Source organism: Sinocyclocheilus grahami, unplaced genomic scaffold (genome assembly GCF_001515645.1).
Source record: "Sinocyclocheilus grahami isolate Dianchi unplaced genomic scaffold, SAMN03320097.WGS_v1.1 scaffold632.1, whole genome shotgun sequence".
Classification (NCBI taxonomy): Eukaryota; Metazoa; Chordata; class Actinopteri; order Cypriniformes; family Cyprinidae; genus Sinocyclocheilus; species Sinocyclocheilus grahami.
Window position 1 is genome coordinate 671,048 of NW_015505811.1, and position 15,206 is coordinate 686,253.

The 15,206-nt window shown below is 46.4% G+C and overlaps 2 protein-coding genes across 2 annotated transcripts in view; one reads left to right on the forward strand and one right to left on the reverse strand.

The window, feature by feature from the left end:
- LOC107558095 (trace amine-associated receptor 13c-like) overlaps positions 1-15,206 on the reverse strand; it is a 27,794-nt gene that overhangs the window by 11,937 nt on the left and 651 nt on the right. Inside the window, exon 2 of the mRNA XM_016241715.1 lies at positions 12,942-12,945. Coding sequence (XP_016097201.1) covers positions 12,942-12,945 — 4 coding nt within the window. The remainder of the gene's footprint in view (positions 1-12,941; positions 12,946-15,206) is intronic.
- On the forward strand, positions 8,651-9,619 carry LOC107558078 (trace amine-associated receptor 13c-like). Its single transcript, XM_016241702.1, has one exon. The coding sequence runs from the start codon at positions 8,651-8,653 to the stop codon at positions 9,617-9,619; it is 969 nt and encodes a 322-aa protein (XP_016097188.1).

Sequence of the window (15,206 nt, forward strand, 5' to 3'; positions counted from 1 at the left end):
TCCAGGGCATCCGCATGCTCAATTATATCGACGATTGGTTAACACTAGCTCAATCGGAGCAGATGGCGGCTCGGCATCGAGATGTCGTCCTCGCCCATATGAGAGAGCTGGGGTTAAGACTAAACGCCAAGAAGAGTGTTCTTTCTCCACTACAGAGAACCACTTATTTAGGCGTGGTGTGGGACTCAACCTCGATGCAGGCACGTCTGTCTCCTGCTCGAATCGAGTCAATCCTCACGACAGTCACGAGAGTAAGAGAAGGCCAGTCACTCACTGTCAAACAGTTTCAGAGGCTGTTGGGCCTGATAGCAGCGGCGTCCAACTGCTGTACATGAGACCCTTGCAGTGGTGGCTCAGAACCAAAGGATTTTCCCCGAGGGGGAATCCGCTTTGCATGATCAAGGTCACGCGGCGATGCTTACGTGCCTTAGACATGTGGAAGAAACGTTGGTTCCTGGTTCAAAGCCCGATGTTAGGGGCTCCTTGTCGTCGCGTAACGCTAACGACGAATGCCTCTCTCACGGGCTTGGGAGCGGTCATGAGTGGCCGATCTCTGCCCAGGGTTTGTGGGAAAGCCATCATCTCCTTTGGCACTGGTGGTGTTACAAGCGTACCAGGCTGACCTGCTCAAGGACCTCGAGACAGGGGCTGAGGCCCGGGGGATGGAGCTCATTTGGAGGGAGTTTGGCCAGGCGGAAATGTGGATCTATTTGCGTCGCAGGGAACGACACACTGTCCGCTCTGGTTCTCCCTCACGCATCCAGCTCCACTGGGGCTGGATGCCATGGTGCAGACATGGCCGAGGCTTCGTCTGTACGCATTTCCCCCGATCGCTCTGCTCCCGGGAGTTCTGGAGAGGCATACTCCAGTCCAGAGCTCCCGCCACTAGGAAACGGTACGCCTTGAAGTGGAATCTTTTCACTTCATGGTGCAGACAGCGACTGCAGGACCCAGGCAACTGCCCAATTGGGACAGTTCTGGAGTTTCTGCAGGAGCGATTCTCCGCAGGGTTATCTCCCTCCACTCTGAAGGTATACGTGGCGGCCTTAGCTGCTTACCACGCCCTTCTGGGTGGTAAATCATTGGGAAGACACCCACTTGTCACCCGTTTCCTCCGTGGCACCCTGAGGCTGAGGCCGGTACAGCGCACCAAGGTGCCCTCATGGGACCTGGCTGTGGTTCTGGAGGGCTTCTGCAATGCCCCCTTAGAAGAAGTGTCGGTCAAGTTGCTCACGCTCTAGACTATCTTTCTCCTCGCTATTTCCTCACTGAAAAGGATCGGGGATCTTCAGGCACTCTCTGTTTCGTGCCTGGAGTTTGCTCCAGGCATGGTTAGGGCATTCCTTTACCAGAGGGCCGTATCTACCCCAGGTTCCCAAGTTCTCTCTTCGTGATGTGCTCGCAAGATACACACACAGGCAGGGACTTGGTAGTATGGCGCAGTGGGTATTCTCGTTCCCAAAGCGACTTCGACGCAGCTCAAGTTCCTGAAGGGGAACGTCTCTAGGTTACGTATGTAACCATGGTTCCTCAAGGGAACGAGACGCTGCGTCTCTTTGCCATACTCCCTGCATCTCTCCAGGCGCTACTTCATCGAAGCTGGTTTGCGCTCTGCCGGATGCGCTTTTATACTTTCTGGTGCTTACGTCACCCCGCTCGTGACGTCTCGCTACTCCATTGGACTGATTTGACACATGCTTCAGAACGAGGTAACGCAAGGGCGTTCCCAAAGCGACTTCGACGCAGCGTCTCGTTCCCTTGGGGAACCATGGTTACATACGTAACCTAGAGACGTTATCTCTCAGATACCAAATACAGACATTGCTTGTAGCATAAATACCAGTATAGATACACTATTTTAAGAAAACTATGATTACGAATTCATTATATACTAGAAGTGGAGGGGATTGGAAATCGTCTCAGGTTACGCATGTAACCATGGTTCCTCAAGGGAAAGAGACGCTGAGTCGGAGGACGCTTTGGGAATGCTGTTCAGTGTGACCGGCTCTGAACCCCGTGTGTAATCAGTCCAATAGATGGGCGAGACGTCCCGGGCAGGTGACATAATGACCAGGAAGCTTTAAAAGCATGTGCGGTGAAACCGGCGTCAGCTTCTAGGAGTGAAGCAAGCGCTGGCAGAGATCCCAGAAGTATGGCCCCGAGACGCAGCGTCATGAGGAGCCATGGTTAAATACGTAACCTGAGACGTTCCTCTTCAGGAACTCGAGCTGTTTCGGAGGACGCTTTGGGGACGAGTATGCCCACGCCGCCAGAATTCCAAATCTCTGCCTAGTGTGGATGCCTGCACAGCTATGGCGAGAGAACAGAAGAGCCGGGAGTGGCTCGCATATCTAGGCCATAGTCGAGAGCAAAGTCGAGATAGGAAGGGGCCACTGATGCTGTTCAGTGTGACCGGCTCTGAACCCCGTGTGTAATCAGTCCAATAGATGGGCGAGACGTCCCGGGCAGGTGACATAATGACCAGGAAGCTTTAAAAGCATGTGCGGTGAAACCGGCGTCAGCTTCTAGGAGTGAAGCAAGCGCTGGCAGAGATCCCAGAAGTATGGCCCCGAGACGCAGCGTCATGAGGAGCCATGGTTAAATGCGTAACCTGAGACGTTCCTCTTCAGGAACTCGAGCTGTTTCGGAGGACGCTTTGGGGACGAGTATGCCCACGCCGCCAGAATTCCAAATCTCTGCCTAGTGTGGATGCCTGCACAGCTATGGCGAGAGAACAGAAGAGCCGGGAGTGGCTCGCATATCTAGGCCATAGTCGAGAGCAAAGTCGAGATAGGAAGGGGCCACTGAGAGGGCCTGCAGATCCCCAACTCTCTTGAGAGAAGATATCGCCAGAAGAAAGGTAGTCTTAATAGTGAGGTGGCGATCGGAGATCTCCTCGATAGGCTCGAAGGGAGGCCATCAGAGAGATTCTAGCACCACAGCCAGGTCCCACGTGGGGACACGAGATCGTACCGGACAGGGCTCGACAGTGCGACCATTTCAGTCGCATTTGCGACTGAAAACTACTGCGTGCGACTATTAAATTTTTTTTAGGAGCACCAGAGCAACTGACCCAATCATCATCATACTTGTGATTGCGCTCAGGGAAGCTTCAAAGCTTTCTACGTGTTTTTGCAGCGTCGAGTAATGTATCACAGACATATCTCACGAATCCTTTCATAAGCAAAGTGTAGACAGGGTGTAAATAAGAGATTCATTGCGCAGTGTAGAGAGCTTCGTTGATTATAGATGTGAGATCGAGATGAACTGAGATGAGTGACAGCTTTTAATGATTTTTAAGGGAGTTTGTAAATGTGATAACTGATTTAATACAATTCAATAAACAAGAAGTTAATATTAAGTGACTTACATTGTCTGACTATAACACTATTGTCTGATTTTGCTCTATTTCGTCGTCGAAAATAGTTTAAAACAAAGACACAGCGGAGCCGCTGCGCATCTCCATTCAAACACAGCGGTGTCTCGTTTATGAATGAACGGGGCTTTTTAAACGAATCTAGTGAGTCTGTGATTCATGATTACCCATTCATAAAGACAGTCACTTGATTCATTCTTGACATTAATATCATCATGGATTTATGGATTTAATTGCACTCATTCCACTTCTGAACCTCATTAAATGTCTGAAAGTACACCAAGCCACCTTTGTGTTCTTCTGTGCCACCTCTACAAATTAATTTTGTTAATACTGATTTCATTTGATTTTTAACTTGTTTCTTATTCTACTCTTATTCTGCCGTTTTAATTACAATTTTTAAAAAGCTTATAAAATATAATTTTTTAAAGAATTTGACAAAAGATGACATACTTTTAATAAAGTTAGTGGAGTCAAATATTACCTCGTAATGGGAAGGCTATACTTTTTAATAACATTTTGGATTATTGATTAGAAGGTGCTCCTAAAATTTTGAACGTGCTCCTAAGTTTTTTAAGTTTTTAAAAAGAAAAGTAAGCGTCGAGCCCTGCCGGAGGCCTCAGCTTCAGAGAAAACGTGTAACTAGGGGGTGTCTGCCCACTGACTGGCCACCGAGAAGGGCGTGGTAGGCCGCAATGGCCGCCACATAGACCTTCAGGGTGGAGTGGGTCAACCCTGCGGAGAATCAGGCATGCAGGAACTCCAGCACTGTACCAACCGGGCAGTTAACTGGGTTGAGCTGGTGGTCTCCGCACCAAGAAGTGAAAAGTTTCCACTTCAAGGCATACAATTTCCTCGTTGAGGGAGCTCTGGATTGGAGGATGGTCTCAACAACCTCGGTTGAGAGACAGGAAGCTATGAGTTGTGCCCCTCAGGGGCCACACCCACAACTTCCACAGCTCCAGGCGGGGGTGTATGATCGTACCCTCCACCTGTGAGAGGAGATCTCTCCTGATGGGAATCTCCCATGGAGTGCTGTCGAGGAGAGAAATCAGGCCCGAGAACCATACTCTGCCCAGCCAGAACGGGGCTACTAGCAAAAGATGGACCCCGTCCCGGCGCACTCTCTCCAGAACTCCCGGGAGCAGAGCGATCGGGAGAAAGGCGATCAGACGAAGCCTCGGCCATGTCTGTACCATGGCATCCAGCCCCAGTGGAGCTGGATGAGTCAGAGAGAACCAGAGGGGACAGTGCAATGTTTCTCAAGTCGCAAACAGGTCCACCTGAGCCTGGCCAAAAACTCTCCATATCTGCTTCACCACCTCGGGGAGAAGCATCCATTCCCCGGGCCTCGGCCCCTGCCTCGGCAGGATGTCTGCTCCCATATTGATGCCTCAGTGAGAGAAGTTTGCCCTGGGAACACACAAGGATCTGGTACGCTAGTTTGTACAAATGGTGTGAGCGCAGACCTCCCTGGTGGTTGATGTAAGAGACCACCGCTGTGTTGTCGGTGCGCACCAACACATGGTGACCTCTCAGGTCTGGGAGGAAGTGTCTTAGTGCACGCACCACGGCCAGCATCTCCAGACAATTTATATGCCATGTCAGATGGCGACCACTCCACAGACCGCGGGCAGGGTGGCCACTCATGACCGCACCCCAACCGGTGAGGCATGTGTCCGTCCGCCTTAATCATGCGAAGCGGGTTTCTCTTCGGGGAGAACCCCTTGGGCTTGAGCCACCACTGTAGGGGTCTCATGTACAGCAGGCTCAAGAGGTATCACGTTGGACGCAGCTGCCATCAGACCCAGCAGTCTCTGTGGGTCAACCCTGCGGAGAATCAGGCATGCAGGAACTCCAGCACTGTACCAACCGGGCAGTTAACTGGGTTGAGCTGGTGGTCTCCGCACCAAGAAGTGAAAAGTTTCCACTTCAAGGCATACAATTTCCTCGTTGAGGGAGCTCTGGATTGGAGGATGGTCTCAACAACCTCGGTTGAGAGACAGGAAGCTATGAGTTGTGCCCCTCAGGGGCCACACCCACAACTTCCACAGCTCCAGGCGGGGGTGTATGATCGTACCCTCCACCTGTGAGAGGAGATCTCTCCTGATGGGAATCTCCCATGGAGTGCTGTCGAGGAGAGAAATCAGGCCCGAGAACCATACTCTGCCCAGCCAGAACGGGGCTACTAGCAAAAGATGGACCCCGTCCCGGCGCACTCTCTCCAGAACTCCCGGGAGCAGAGCGATCGGGAGAAAGGCGATCAGACGAAGCCTCGGCCATGTCTGTACCATGGCATCCAGCCCCAGTGGAGCTGGATGAGTCAGAGAGAACCAGAGGGGACAGTGCAATGTTTCTCAAGTCGCAAACAGGTCCACCTGAGCCTGGCCAAAAACTCTCCATATCTGCTTCACCACCTCGGGGAGAAGCATCCATTCCCCGGGCCTCGGCCCCTGCCTCGGCAGGATGTCTGCTCCCATATTGATGCCTCAGTGAGAGAAGTTTGCCCTGGGAACACACAAGGATCTGGTACGCTAGTTTGTACAAATGGTGTGAGCGCAGACCTCCCTGGTGGTTGATGTAAGAGACCACCGCTGTGTTGTCGGTGCGCACCAACACATGGTGACCTCTCAGGTCTGGGAGGAAGTGTCTTAGTGCACGCACCACGGCCAGCATCTCCAGACAATTTATATGCCATGTCAGATGGCGACCACTCCACAGACCGCGGGCAGGGTGGCCACTCATGACCGCACCCCAACCGGTGAGGCATGTGTCCGTCCGCCTTAATCATGCGAAGCGGGTTTCTCTTCGGGGAGAACCCCTTGGGCTTGAGCCACCACTGTAGGGGTCTCATGTACAGCAGGCTCAAGAGGTATCACGTTGGACGCAGCTGCCATCAGACCCAGCAGTCTCTGAAACTGCTTGACAGTGAGTGACCAGCCTTCTCTGACTCTCGCGACTGCGGTGAGGACCGACTCGATCTGAGCTGGGGACATACGTGCCTGCATCGTGGTCGAATCCCACACCACGCCTAGATAAGTAGTCCTCTGTAATGGAGAAAGCACACTTTTCTTGGCGTTTAGTCTCAACCCCAGTTCCCTCATGTGGGCGAGAACGACATCTCGATGTCGAACCACCATCTGCTCTGATTGAGTTAATAGTCGATATAGTTCAGTATGCGGATGCCCTGGAGTCACAACGGAGCCAGGGCTGTATCCACACACTTTGTGAAAGTGCGGGATGAGAGTGCAAGGCCGAAGGGAAGAACCCGATATTGGTACGCTTTGCCAATAACCTCTTAGTCTTAAGTACGGTCTGCAGATCCGGCTTAGACTTTGAGGCCCCCGACCCAGAGCGTCGCTTTAACTCACGGTCCCGACGCGGAGGAGCACGTGAGGCAACACTCTGTTTTTGTGCCTCCCTGTATGAGGAGCTGGTACTCCCCCGCAGAGCAGATAGGGACCCGCCCGTCTCCATTCCCTCCACCAGATCCATCTGCGAACCCCACGAGCGTAATCGCCGCTCCGCCTCGACGGAAGCGGGACCAGCGCCACGGGGAACGCTAGAGAAGGCTCCCTCTGCAAAGAGAGCCTTCCGGGAGCGGAGAACATGCATCGAGAGACGCTCGCAATGCGGGCAGTCAGCTCTTTCTCGAGAGAGCCGACTCAGCATGCTCCGCTCCCAGGCAGACAAAGCACAAACTGTGTGTATCCCCACCCGTAATATAATGTGGGCAGGGAGGAACACACAGCCTGAAACGCTGCTTGCTCTCGCCCTTGCTTATGTTTTTCTTTTTGTCTTGTGCTTTTGACATTCTGGACAAAACAACATCAAATAAGACTCACAAATGGAAAACAGACTGACACACACACAGAGTGCTTGCTGAATGACAGAAAGCTGACACCGGTTTCACTGCACATGCTTTTATAGCTTCCTGGTCATTACGTCACCCGCCCGTGACATCTCGCCCATCTATTGGACTGATTACACACGGGGTTCAGAGCCGGTCACGCTGAAGGGCGTTCCCAAAGCGTCCTCCGACACAGCTCAAGTTCCTAAAGAGGAACCAACACTTCAGGCTGTAAAGTATATGGCCTAACAAAAATTATGTTTTATATTCTTTAGCTGCACACAGTGCAATACAGACTCAATTGTACTGTTAAATTTACACTGTTAAAAAAAAGAGAAAAAAAGGAAAATCAAAAATGTGCTGGTAATTTTCAGGCATCGCAGAAGAAACCCATAACGGTTGCTGAATAAACAGAAGATTGAACTGCTTTTATTAATTCAACGTGACTAATAAACACATGACTATGACAATATATGGTTTATCTGGTATATATGGATATATATGGTTTGTCTTATTATAATTTTTATTATAATAAAGTATATAATAATGCAATGCTAATCGACATAGCCTTTATCACTGCTTAGAATACTATGAAATATGTTGCATGCCTTATTCTGTGTAAGAAGCCACATCATCTCACAGAAGGATTTATTTCAAACACTCGACTGACGTTATGAAGTGAGTTTGGAGTAAAAGCATGTTATTAAATGTGGTATTTTCACTTGCTTTCAGATGGAGCAGAATTTACTACACAGAGCTGTAGTTCACCAACAACCTACGCAAACAGCTTTCATAATCGCAGAATGATTTCTTCGATTTCATAATCGCGCGATTAAATCGTCTGAGATTATGAATGCGATTTTGCGTTGCTTGTCAGTGAACTACGGCTCTGTGGAGTAAATTCTGCTCCATCTGAAAGCAGGTGATGAAGATTTACGACTAATCACAGAACCAGCTTTACTGACAAGATGCGCATGACAATTGCATTCGAATAATCGTGCAGCCCTAACTCAGTCTCTAATCCAAAGACCTTAGATATCTGACAGGTGTTTTATATCCAGAAGGTCATAAAAGTAAGAAGATGTCTTTTAAAAGCTTTACAGACAAAAACTAAGATTACATTTCAGTGTTTGTATTTTATGAAATATTTGCACACTCACAAATATTATATTACAGACTCCATCCAATTCATCACTGAATATTTAATTAGTTGGTGGGTTTAATGCAACCTCACATTTAATGGGATGTCCTTGTTTTCTGTACATATAAATTAGAATCCAATCAGTTATAGAAAGCAGAAAGTCAAACTGACAGCTGAAATATTGTACCACAGCTTTGAAGTGGCAGCTTTGAGGAACACAGTAAACAACAGGGGCAGGCTACAAAGGATATAATCAATTGTGAAAATGTCTGACCAGAGCATCATGGAGGACAACAGTCAAGAAATCCAATATTGCTTTCCAAACAACAATTTGTCATGTTTCAGAGAAATCAAACATGAAGTGGAGTATGTCATTTTGTACATGTTCATTTTTTTATTATCAGTGTTTACTGTGTTTCTGAACCTGCTGGTGATCATCTCCATCTCTCACTTCAAGCAGCTCCACACTCCAACCAACCTGCTCATTCTCTCTCTGGCTGTGGCTGACCTGATCGTGGGACTGATTGTTATACCGTTAATGGGCATCACATTCATAGAATCATGCTGGTACTTTGGAGAGAAATTTTGTTCTCTTTTTTTATTTATTGCTTTTATGGTTGTTTCAGCATCTCTTGGTAATTTAGTCTTTATATCTGTAGATCGTTACATTGCTGTGAGTGACCCTTTGAGATACACAGTGAGGGTCACGACCGATAAAGTTGTTTTTTGCATTATTATAAACTGGCTCTGTTCTAGCATATATTCTTTCATTATCTTATACAATTCAATGTTCTACCCAGAGACACAAGACAGGTGTTATGGAGACTGTTCAGTTTCTTTCAAATTTGAACATGTTGTCACAGACCTCATAGTCACTTTCGTTGCCCCTTCTTCTATAATCATGTCTATATATGTGAAAATCTTCTGTGTTGCAAAATACCAAGCCAAGGTTGTAAATTCTGTCACAGGTGTCAGCAGATCACAAAGAAAGGCAGCAAAAACTTTGGGTATTGTGGTAATGGTTTACTTTATGTGTTGGATACCTTACTATATAGTGACTCTTATTGAAGGAAATGAGTCAACTGTTGAATTTAATGTAACATGCTGGATTTTGTACATGAATTCCTGTATGAATCCACTTATCTATGCACTGTTTTATAAATGGTTTAGAAAATCAGCTAAACACATAATGACTCTAAAAATATTTAAGCCATCATCAGAATACTTCAGTCTTTTCCCGGAGGATACGTAAATGATCAGTTTCTAATTTTTAAAAGTTGTGTTTCTTTCTACAGTGATTTTATTTATTTATTTATTTTTATTGAAGAATGCTGGAACATACAAATAATAACAAAACAAATTATAAACACACACACACACACACATATATATATATCAAAAACAAACACAAACAAAAAAACAGAGCATAGCACACATTTAGATTTTACATATAATGATATTACAAAGTGCTAAGGGGGGATGGAAGATATCATAGTATTTAAACATTTCACATACTTTTTATTATTTAACAGTCTTATTGAAGAAATATAACAGTCAAGATCAGACAAAAACACTTTTAACACAGGAGATGAATTTTGTTTATGTATGTGAAATTTTGCTAATAAAATAAAAAGGTTAACAATACATTCTAGATCTTTATTGCTTTTGTTTTCATAACACAAAATAACATCCTTTAAAGTAAAGCAGTAATTAATATTCACTAAATTAAATATATAATTTGCCAGATCAATCCAAAACCTGTTTACGACTTTACAGTCAAAAAATAAATGAGTCAGCATCTCTTTCTCACTATTACAAAAGCAACATACATCATCAATATCATTGTATCTTGATGTTAGAGATTTAGATGGGTAAATGGTATGTAGAATTTTGAAGTGTATTTCTTTTCTTTTATTATTAATACAATATTTAAAAGGAATTAATCAAGCTCTTCTCCAGTCAATATTCTCAATTATAGAGTTCCAAAAAAAATTCCCTCTAGGAGATATTTTATTTTGGGAAAATATTACCAATATGTTTGTTATTACATTTTTCCTCAGTTAACACCTTCTAAAGTTCATTTTAGGTTTGTCACAGATAGAGAAATATAAGTAAAAGTTGACTTTTGACAAGCTGAAGTATTGTTACAGGAATAGCTTTAATAACTTAATGGAATCTTTCTACAGTGATTACTTTGTATTTGAGGATGTTGCACATCAGCAAGTAAAAGGGTGGTAAATGTGTAATGGCAGGTTCAGAGAGGAGGAAATCTGAGAGCAAATCAGCTCTGACATTAAGATTCATTGTGACCGTTCTGCTTTGCTGGATTCTTGTCTTTAAAATAAAAAAAGTAATATCCCCCACCATATCACAAATTCTAACATGGACCTTGTATGCTGACCTGAATGCTATGTCTGATTCCTCTTTGCTTTATTTTACCAGTTATAAAATATAATTGAAACACATCATAACTTCTTAGAATATTTAAATCAGTATGCTTACTGATTTTTATAGACTTTTTAGAATGTTTGTGAGGAGTTGATTTATTTTTCAAACTGATGTAGTATTGACACAGTGTTGTATTACACAATCCAAAGCTGACATGTCTGTAGTGTTCATGTTGCTGCAACAAAGGCTCCAAAGATGATGGGATAAAGATTTCCATTTCAAAACAAGTTAAAATTATTTAATGATACTAGAGTTATCATCACACCCATGTTTTCACAAACAATTTTTTAATATATATTTTGTCTAACAGTATTTTAGAAAGCTACAAAACTATTTTAATGAAGATTTAGTAAGATGTTGTCACCATAAACATGAAACAAACAAATGACATGATTATTATAACTGAGTTAATAAAAAGTAGTCACTTATCATTGTGTCACAAGTTAACCCAGTACTGTTATGAAAACTGATTCTATCAAAAAACTTTGAAAATCTTTTTTTGAATTATGTGTATTTAAAGACTTTCATAAAGATATGAACACTACTGGAGCATTTGCACTCCATCAGCAATAAAGAGCTTCACCTAAAAGACTGGATTGTCTGGATTGTATAGCCCTATTAGCTCCTGCTGTTATAATTGCACCATTTGGAAGCAAACAGCTTCTTTTTCCATTGATGGGCAGTTATTAGTAGCTATGCATTTTGGTAAAAAAAAATAAAATAAAAAAATAAAATATATATATATATTGTAATGACCCGGCAGTGAGCGCTAGCAGCCAGGTGCATTATGGGTATTCGTTTAGAGTGGAATTACGTGTTAGTTAAGCAAGATGGTTGGGTTTTTGTGTTAGAAATGTTATGTGTGTTTATGTTTAAGTTAGTTCGGGTGGGTTTGGTTCATTTACTGCCTTGTTATAAAAAGTGTGGATGTTACCGTCATGGAGAGAGATGTGTCGGGGAAGGACTTGGCGATATGCCTTACTTGTGTGGATCTTATTCTGTGCTAGGAATAAAAGGTGAAAAGATGACAGCATGTTTCTCAAGTGCATTCTCTCATCCCCGCTGCGCGTGAATATGATGTAGGCTATCACAACAACACTACAGAGACCTGAGGAAAAGTGGGGATTAAAGTCCAAAAACTGATTTGAAATAACCTAACAAATCAATCGGGGCTAAAGCAGTTCCATAAATTACAATGTAAGTTCAGTTCACACAATCTAACTAATTTGTGGATGCTTAATCTTAAGCAGCCCTTAATGTCGATCATGGATCAAATCGATCCACCATGGCAAACAGCAAATATATTTGTGCTGTTTAATGCATTTGAGATGTTGTGTTTTTCTCAGTGCATAACTGACATGTCATGAGTATATTTTTCCTCTATAAATGTTAGAAAGTCATGCAAATATATCCATTTTGCTTGCTGTCAGGAGTGGGTGAGGCATACGCGAGTGAACGAGGGCTGCTGCGCACATGCACGCTCAACAGACGGAGCACAATCAAATATGCATTTTGCTAAAATATTCGTTGTTGGACATTAAATGTGCCTTTTGTAGAATTTTAAACCTACATATTGGTGTATTATTATGATAGCAGTAACAGTAAAGGGACTACTGTAATGGGTAAATAAAATGTAAGCTAATGCAGTCCTAATTACTAAGCTTACTACTTAATTACTACTTAATGTGTGTTTCTTATAGCAGTTAAAATGTAGTTTTAATTTAGAGATTTTAACTTTTCGTTTAGTGATTTTAATGATTTAAAGAGCAATGTTATATTGTAAAGTTATAATTCTATCTGTTCTAACTATAAAAGGTACAGCTGTCATAAAACCAGAGAAAAAGGCTGCATGGCTATGATAGTATGTGAGAGAGTCAGTGGTAATATCATTGCATTCCTATTGTTCGGTGTTAGAGGAGCTCAGCTTAGTCTGACAGTTTTGCCTGGCCTGGACCAGGTTAGCTTTCCAGCATAAGTTGCCACAGTGACTGATTTTGATCTTTGTTAAATTTGTTTTATGGAACCAAATCATTTGACAGTGAGTCATGCTAACTGAAATAAGGCTGGCCTATTCGGTAAACTTGTTTTATGAAACAGGCCTCGAGGTGTTAGAAGTCAGAAGACACATAAGTTAATTTATGATTTGCTGTCTGTCTGAACCAAAGAAATAAATGCGATCGTATTGTAATGACCCGGCAGTGAGCGCTAGCAGCCAGGTGCATTATGGGTATTCGTTTAGAGTGGAATTACGTGTTAGTTAAGCAAGATGGTTGGGTTTTTGTGTTAGAAATGTTATGTGTGTTTATGTTTAAGTTCGTTCGGGTGGGTTTGGTTCATTTACTGCCTTGTTATTAAAAGTGTGGATGTTACCGTCATGGAGAGAGATGTGTCGGGGAAGGACTTGGCGATATGGCCTTGCTTGTGTAGATCTTATTCTGTGCTTGGAATAAAAGGAGAAAAGATGACAGTACTGCCTCCTGCTGGTTTGTTCTGATTGTGCTTCCAGAGACACTCATGGTCGTGCGGTGTATGGGACGCGAGTGTTCGCACTTTCCACTAACCATAGAAAAGTCTCGCGTATTAATGCTAGCAGCTTGTTAGCAATTATCTTAGCAAAAGTCTAATAGCCTAGCTTAGCTCTGGTCAGCCCCACGTTCAATAGAACAACGGTGCGTTGTTACATTGGTGTCAGAAGTGGGATTTCTGAGATTTAGGCCGTTTCGAAGACGCCATTATGGAGCAAAGTATAGGCGAATTAGAGCGTGCTATCCGAGAGAACAGCATCATGCTAGAGCGTCTGACGAGCGAGACGACGCAGAGGAACAGGGCTCCGCACCGGCCCGATGGCGCCAGCGTTCCTCGGACAGTGTACCGCCCTCCTGGTCGCATGCAGAATGAACCTCCGGCCATCACACCGACACTCCAAATCAATGGCCGGCCAGGCCTCCTCACACGATCACCGGCTAAGCTGCCTCGATACAGCGGGACGACGCCCTTGGAGCCCTACCTGGCGCAGGTCGACCTGGCCGCTCTACACGATGGATGGAGCCGCGAGGAGACCGCGACTCACTTGGCCCTCGCCTTGGAGGGTCCTGCGCTTCAGGTCCTCATCGATCTGTCCCCTGAAGAGCGGTGTGATCCCCAAGCCCTCGCTGCCGCTCTCAACCGCCGCTTCGGACAGAGAACTTCCGCAGAGCAGGGAGGATCTGACTAACCGACATCGACGTGAAGGAGAGAGTGTGGGCGCATTCGCCGCTGACATCCGGGTCTACGCCCGGAAGGGCTACCCTACCTTCCCGGCCACAGCGAGGGAAGAGCTGAGCCTCCATGCTTTCCTGCGGGGCCTTACACCTGAGCGGCTCCGCCAGCATGTCCGCCTGTTGTCACCCCGAGATCTGAGTGAGGCGTTGAGAGAAGCTGAGCGAGCTGAGGAGGGCTGGGCCGCTGGGCCGGCGACAGGTCGATCTCCACTCCAGCGCCAGCTGACAAGAGCAGCCGAACGAGAGGTGGACGCCTGAGGAGGGAGAGTGTGGGCGCATTCGCCGCTGACATCCGGGTCTATGCCCGGAAGGGCTACCCTAACTTCCCGGCCACAGCGAGGGAAGAGCTGAGCCTCCATGCTTTCCTGCGGGGCCTTACACCTGAGCGGCTGTTTCCGCTGCGGAGAACCGGGGCACTTCGCCAGGGACTGCCCTGCCCCGAGCCCCCGGCCCCGGGGAATGTCACCCCCGGGAAACGAACTTGGAGTGAGGCAGTGAGGGGACCCTCACTCCCATCTTCGGCACCCCTCCACAACGACTGCCCTACTGTGGGGCGCTGCGGGCTTGCCAGGGGACTGTACCTGGACTGTGTTATTGACGGGCAGCCCTGCAGCGCCCTGGTGGATACGGGGTCCACCATTTGCTTGCTACGAAGAGGACTGTTGTCAGGGACGGCCGGTCCTCTTCTGGAGAACTGGACCCCTACCAATACCGAACTGCTCACCGTCACGGGTGAAACATTGTCGCCGTGGACTGGTTGGCCCCCGGGGGAGCCCGTGTCGAGGGGCCGGGGGCCGCCCTCTGCCTCGGTAACGAGACTGTGCCGCTCCGGTTGGGCCGGAGCCGTCATGGAGAGGCCACCGCCACGCAGCCGCCGCCTAGACATCAGTGCCCACCGGCTCCAGCCCCCAGCCACCGTCGCCAGGAAGAACGAGGTCTGGGGCCATCGTCGGCTGCAGCAGGGTTGGGTGACAGCGGTGGAGATGGGGAACCATTCACCATCAAGCAGCTGAGGCAACAGCAGGGGAATGATCAAGTATTGGTAAAGGTGAGGGACTGGTTGGAGGCCCGAACACGGCCGGACTGGCCAGCTGTGTTCTCCCAGGGGCCCCAGCTCGAGTTGGTTTTTTC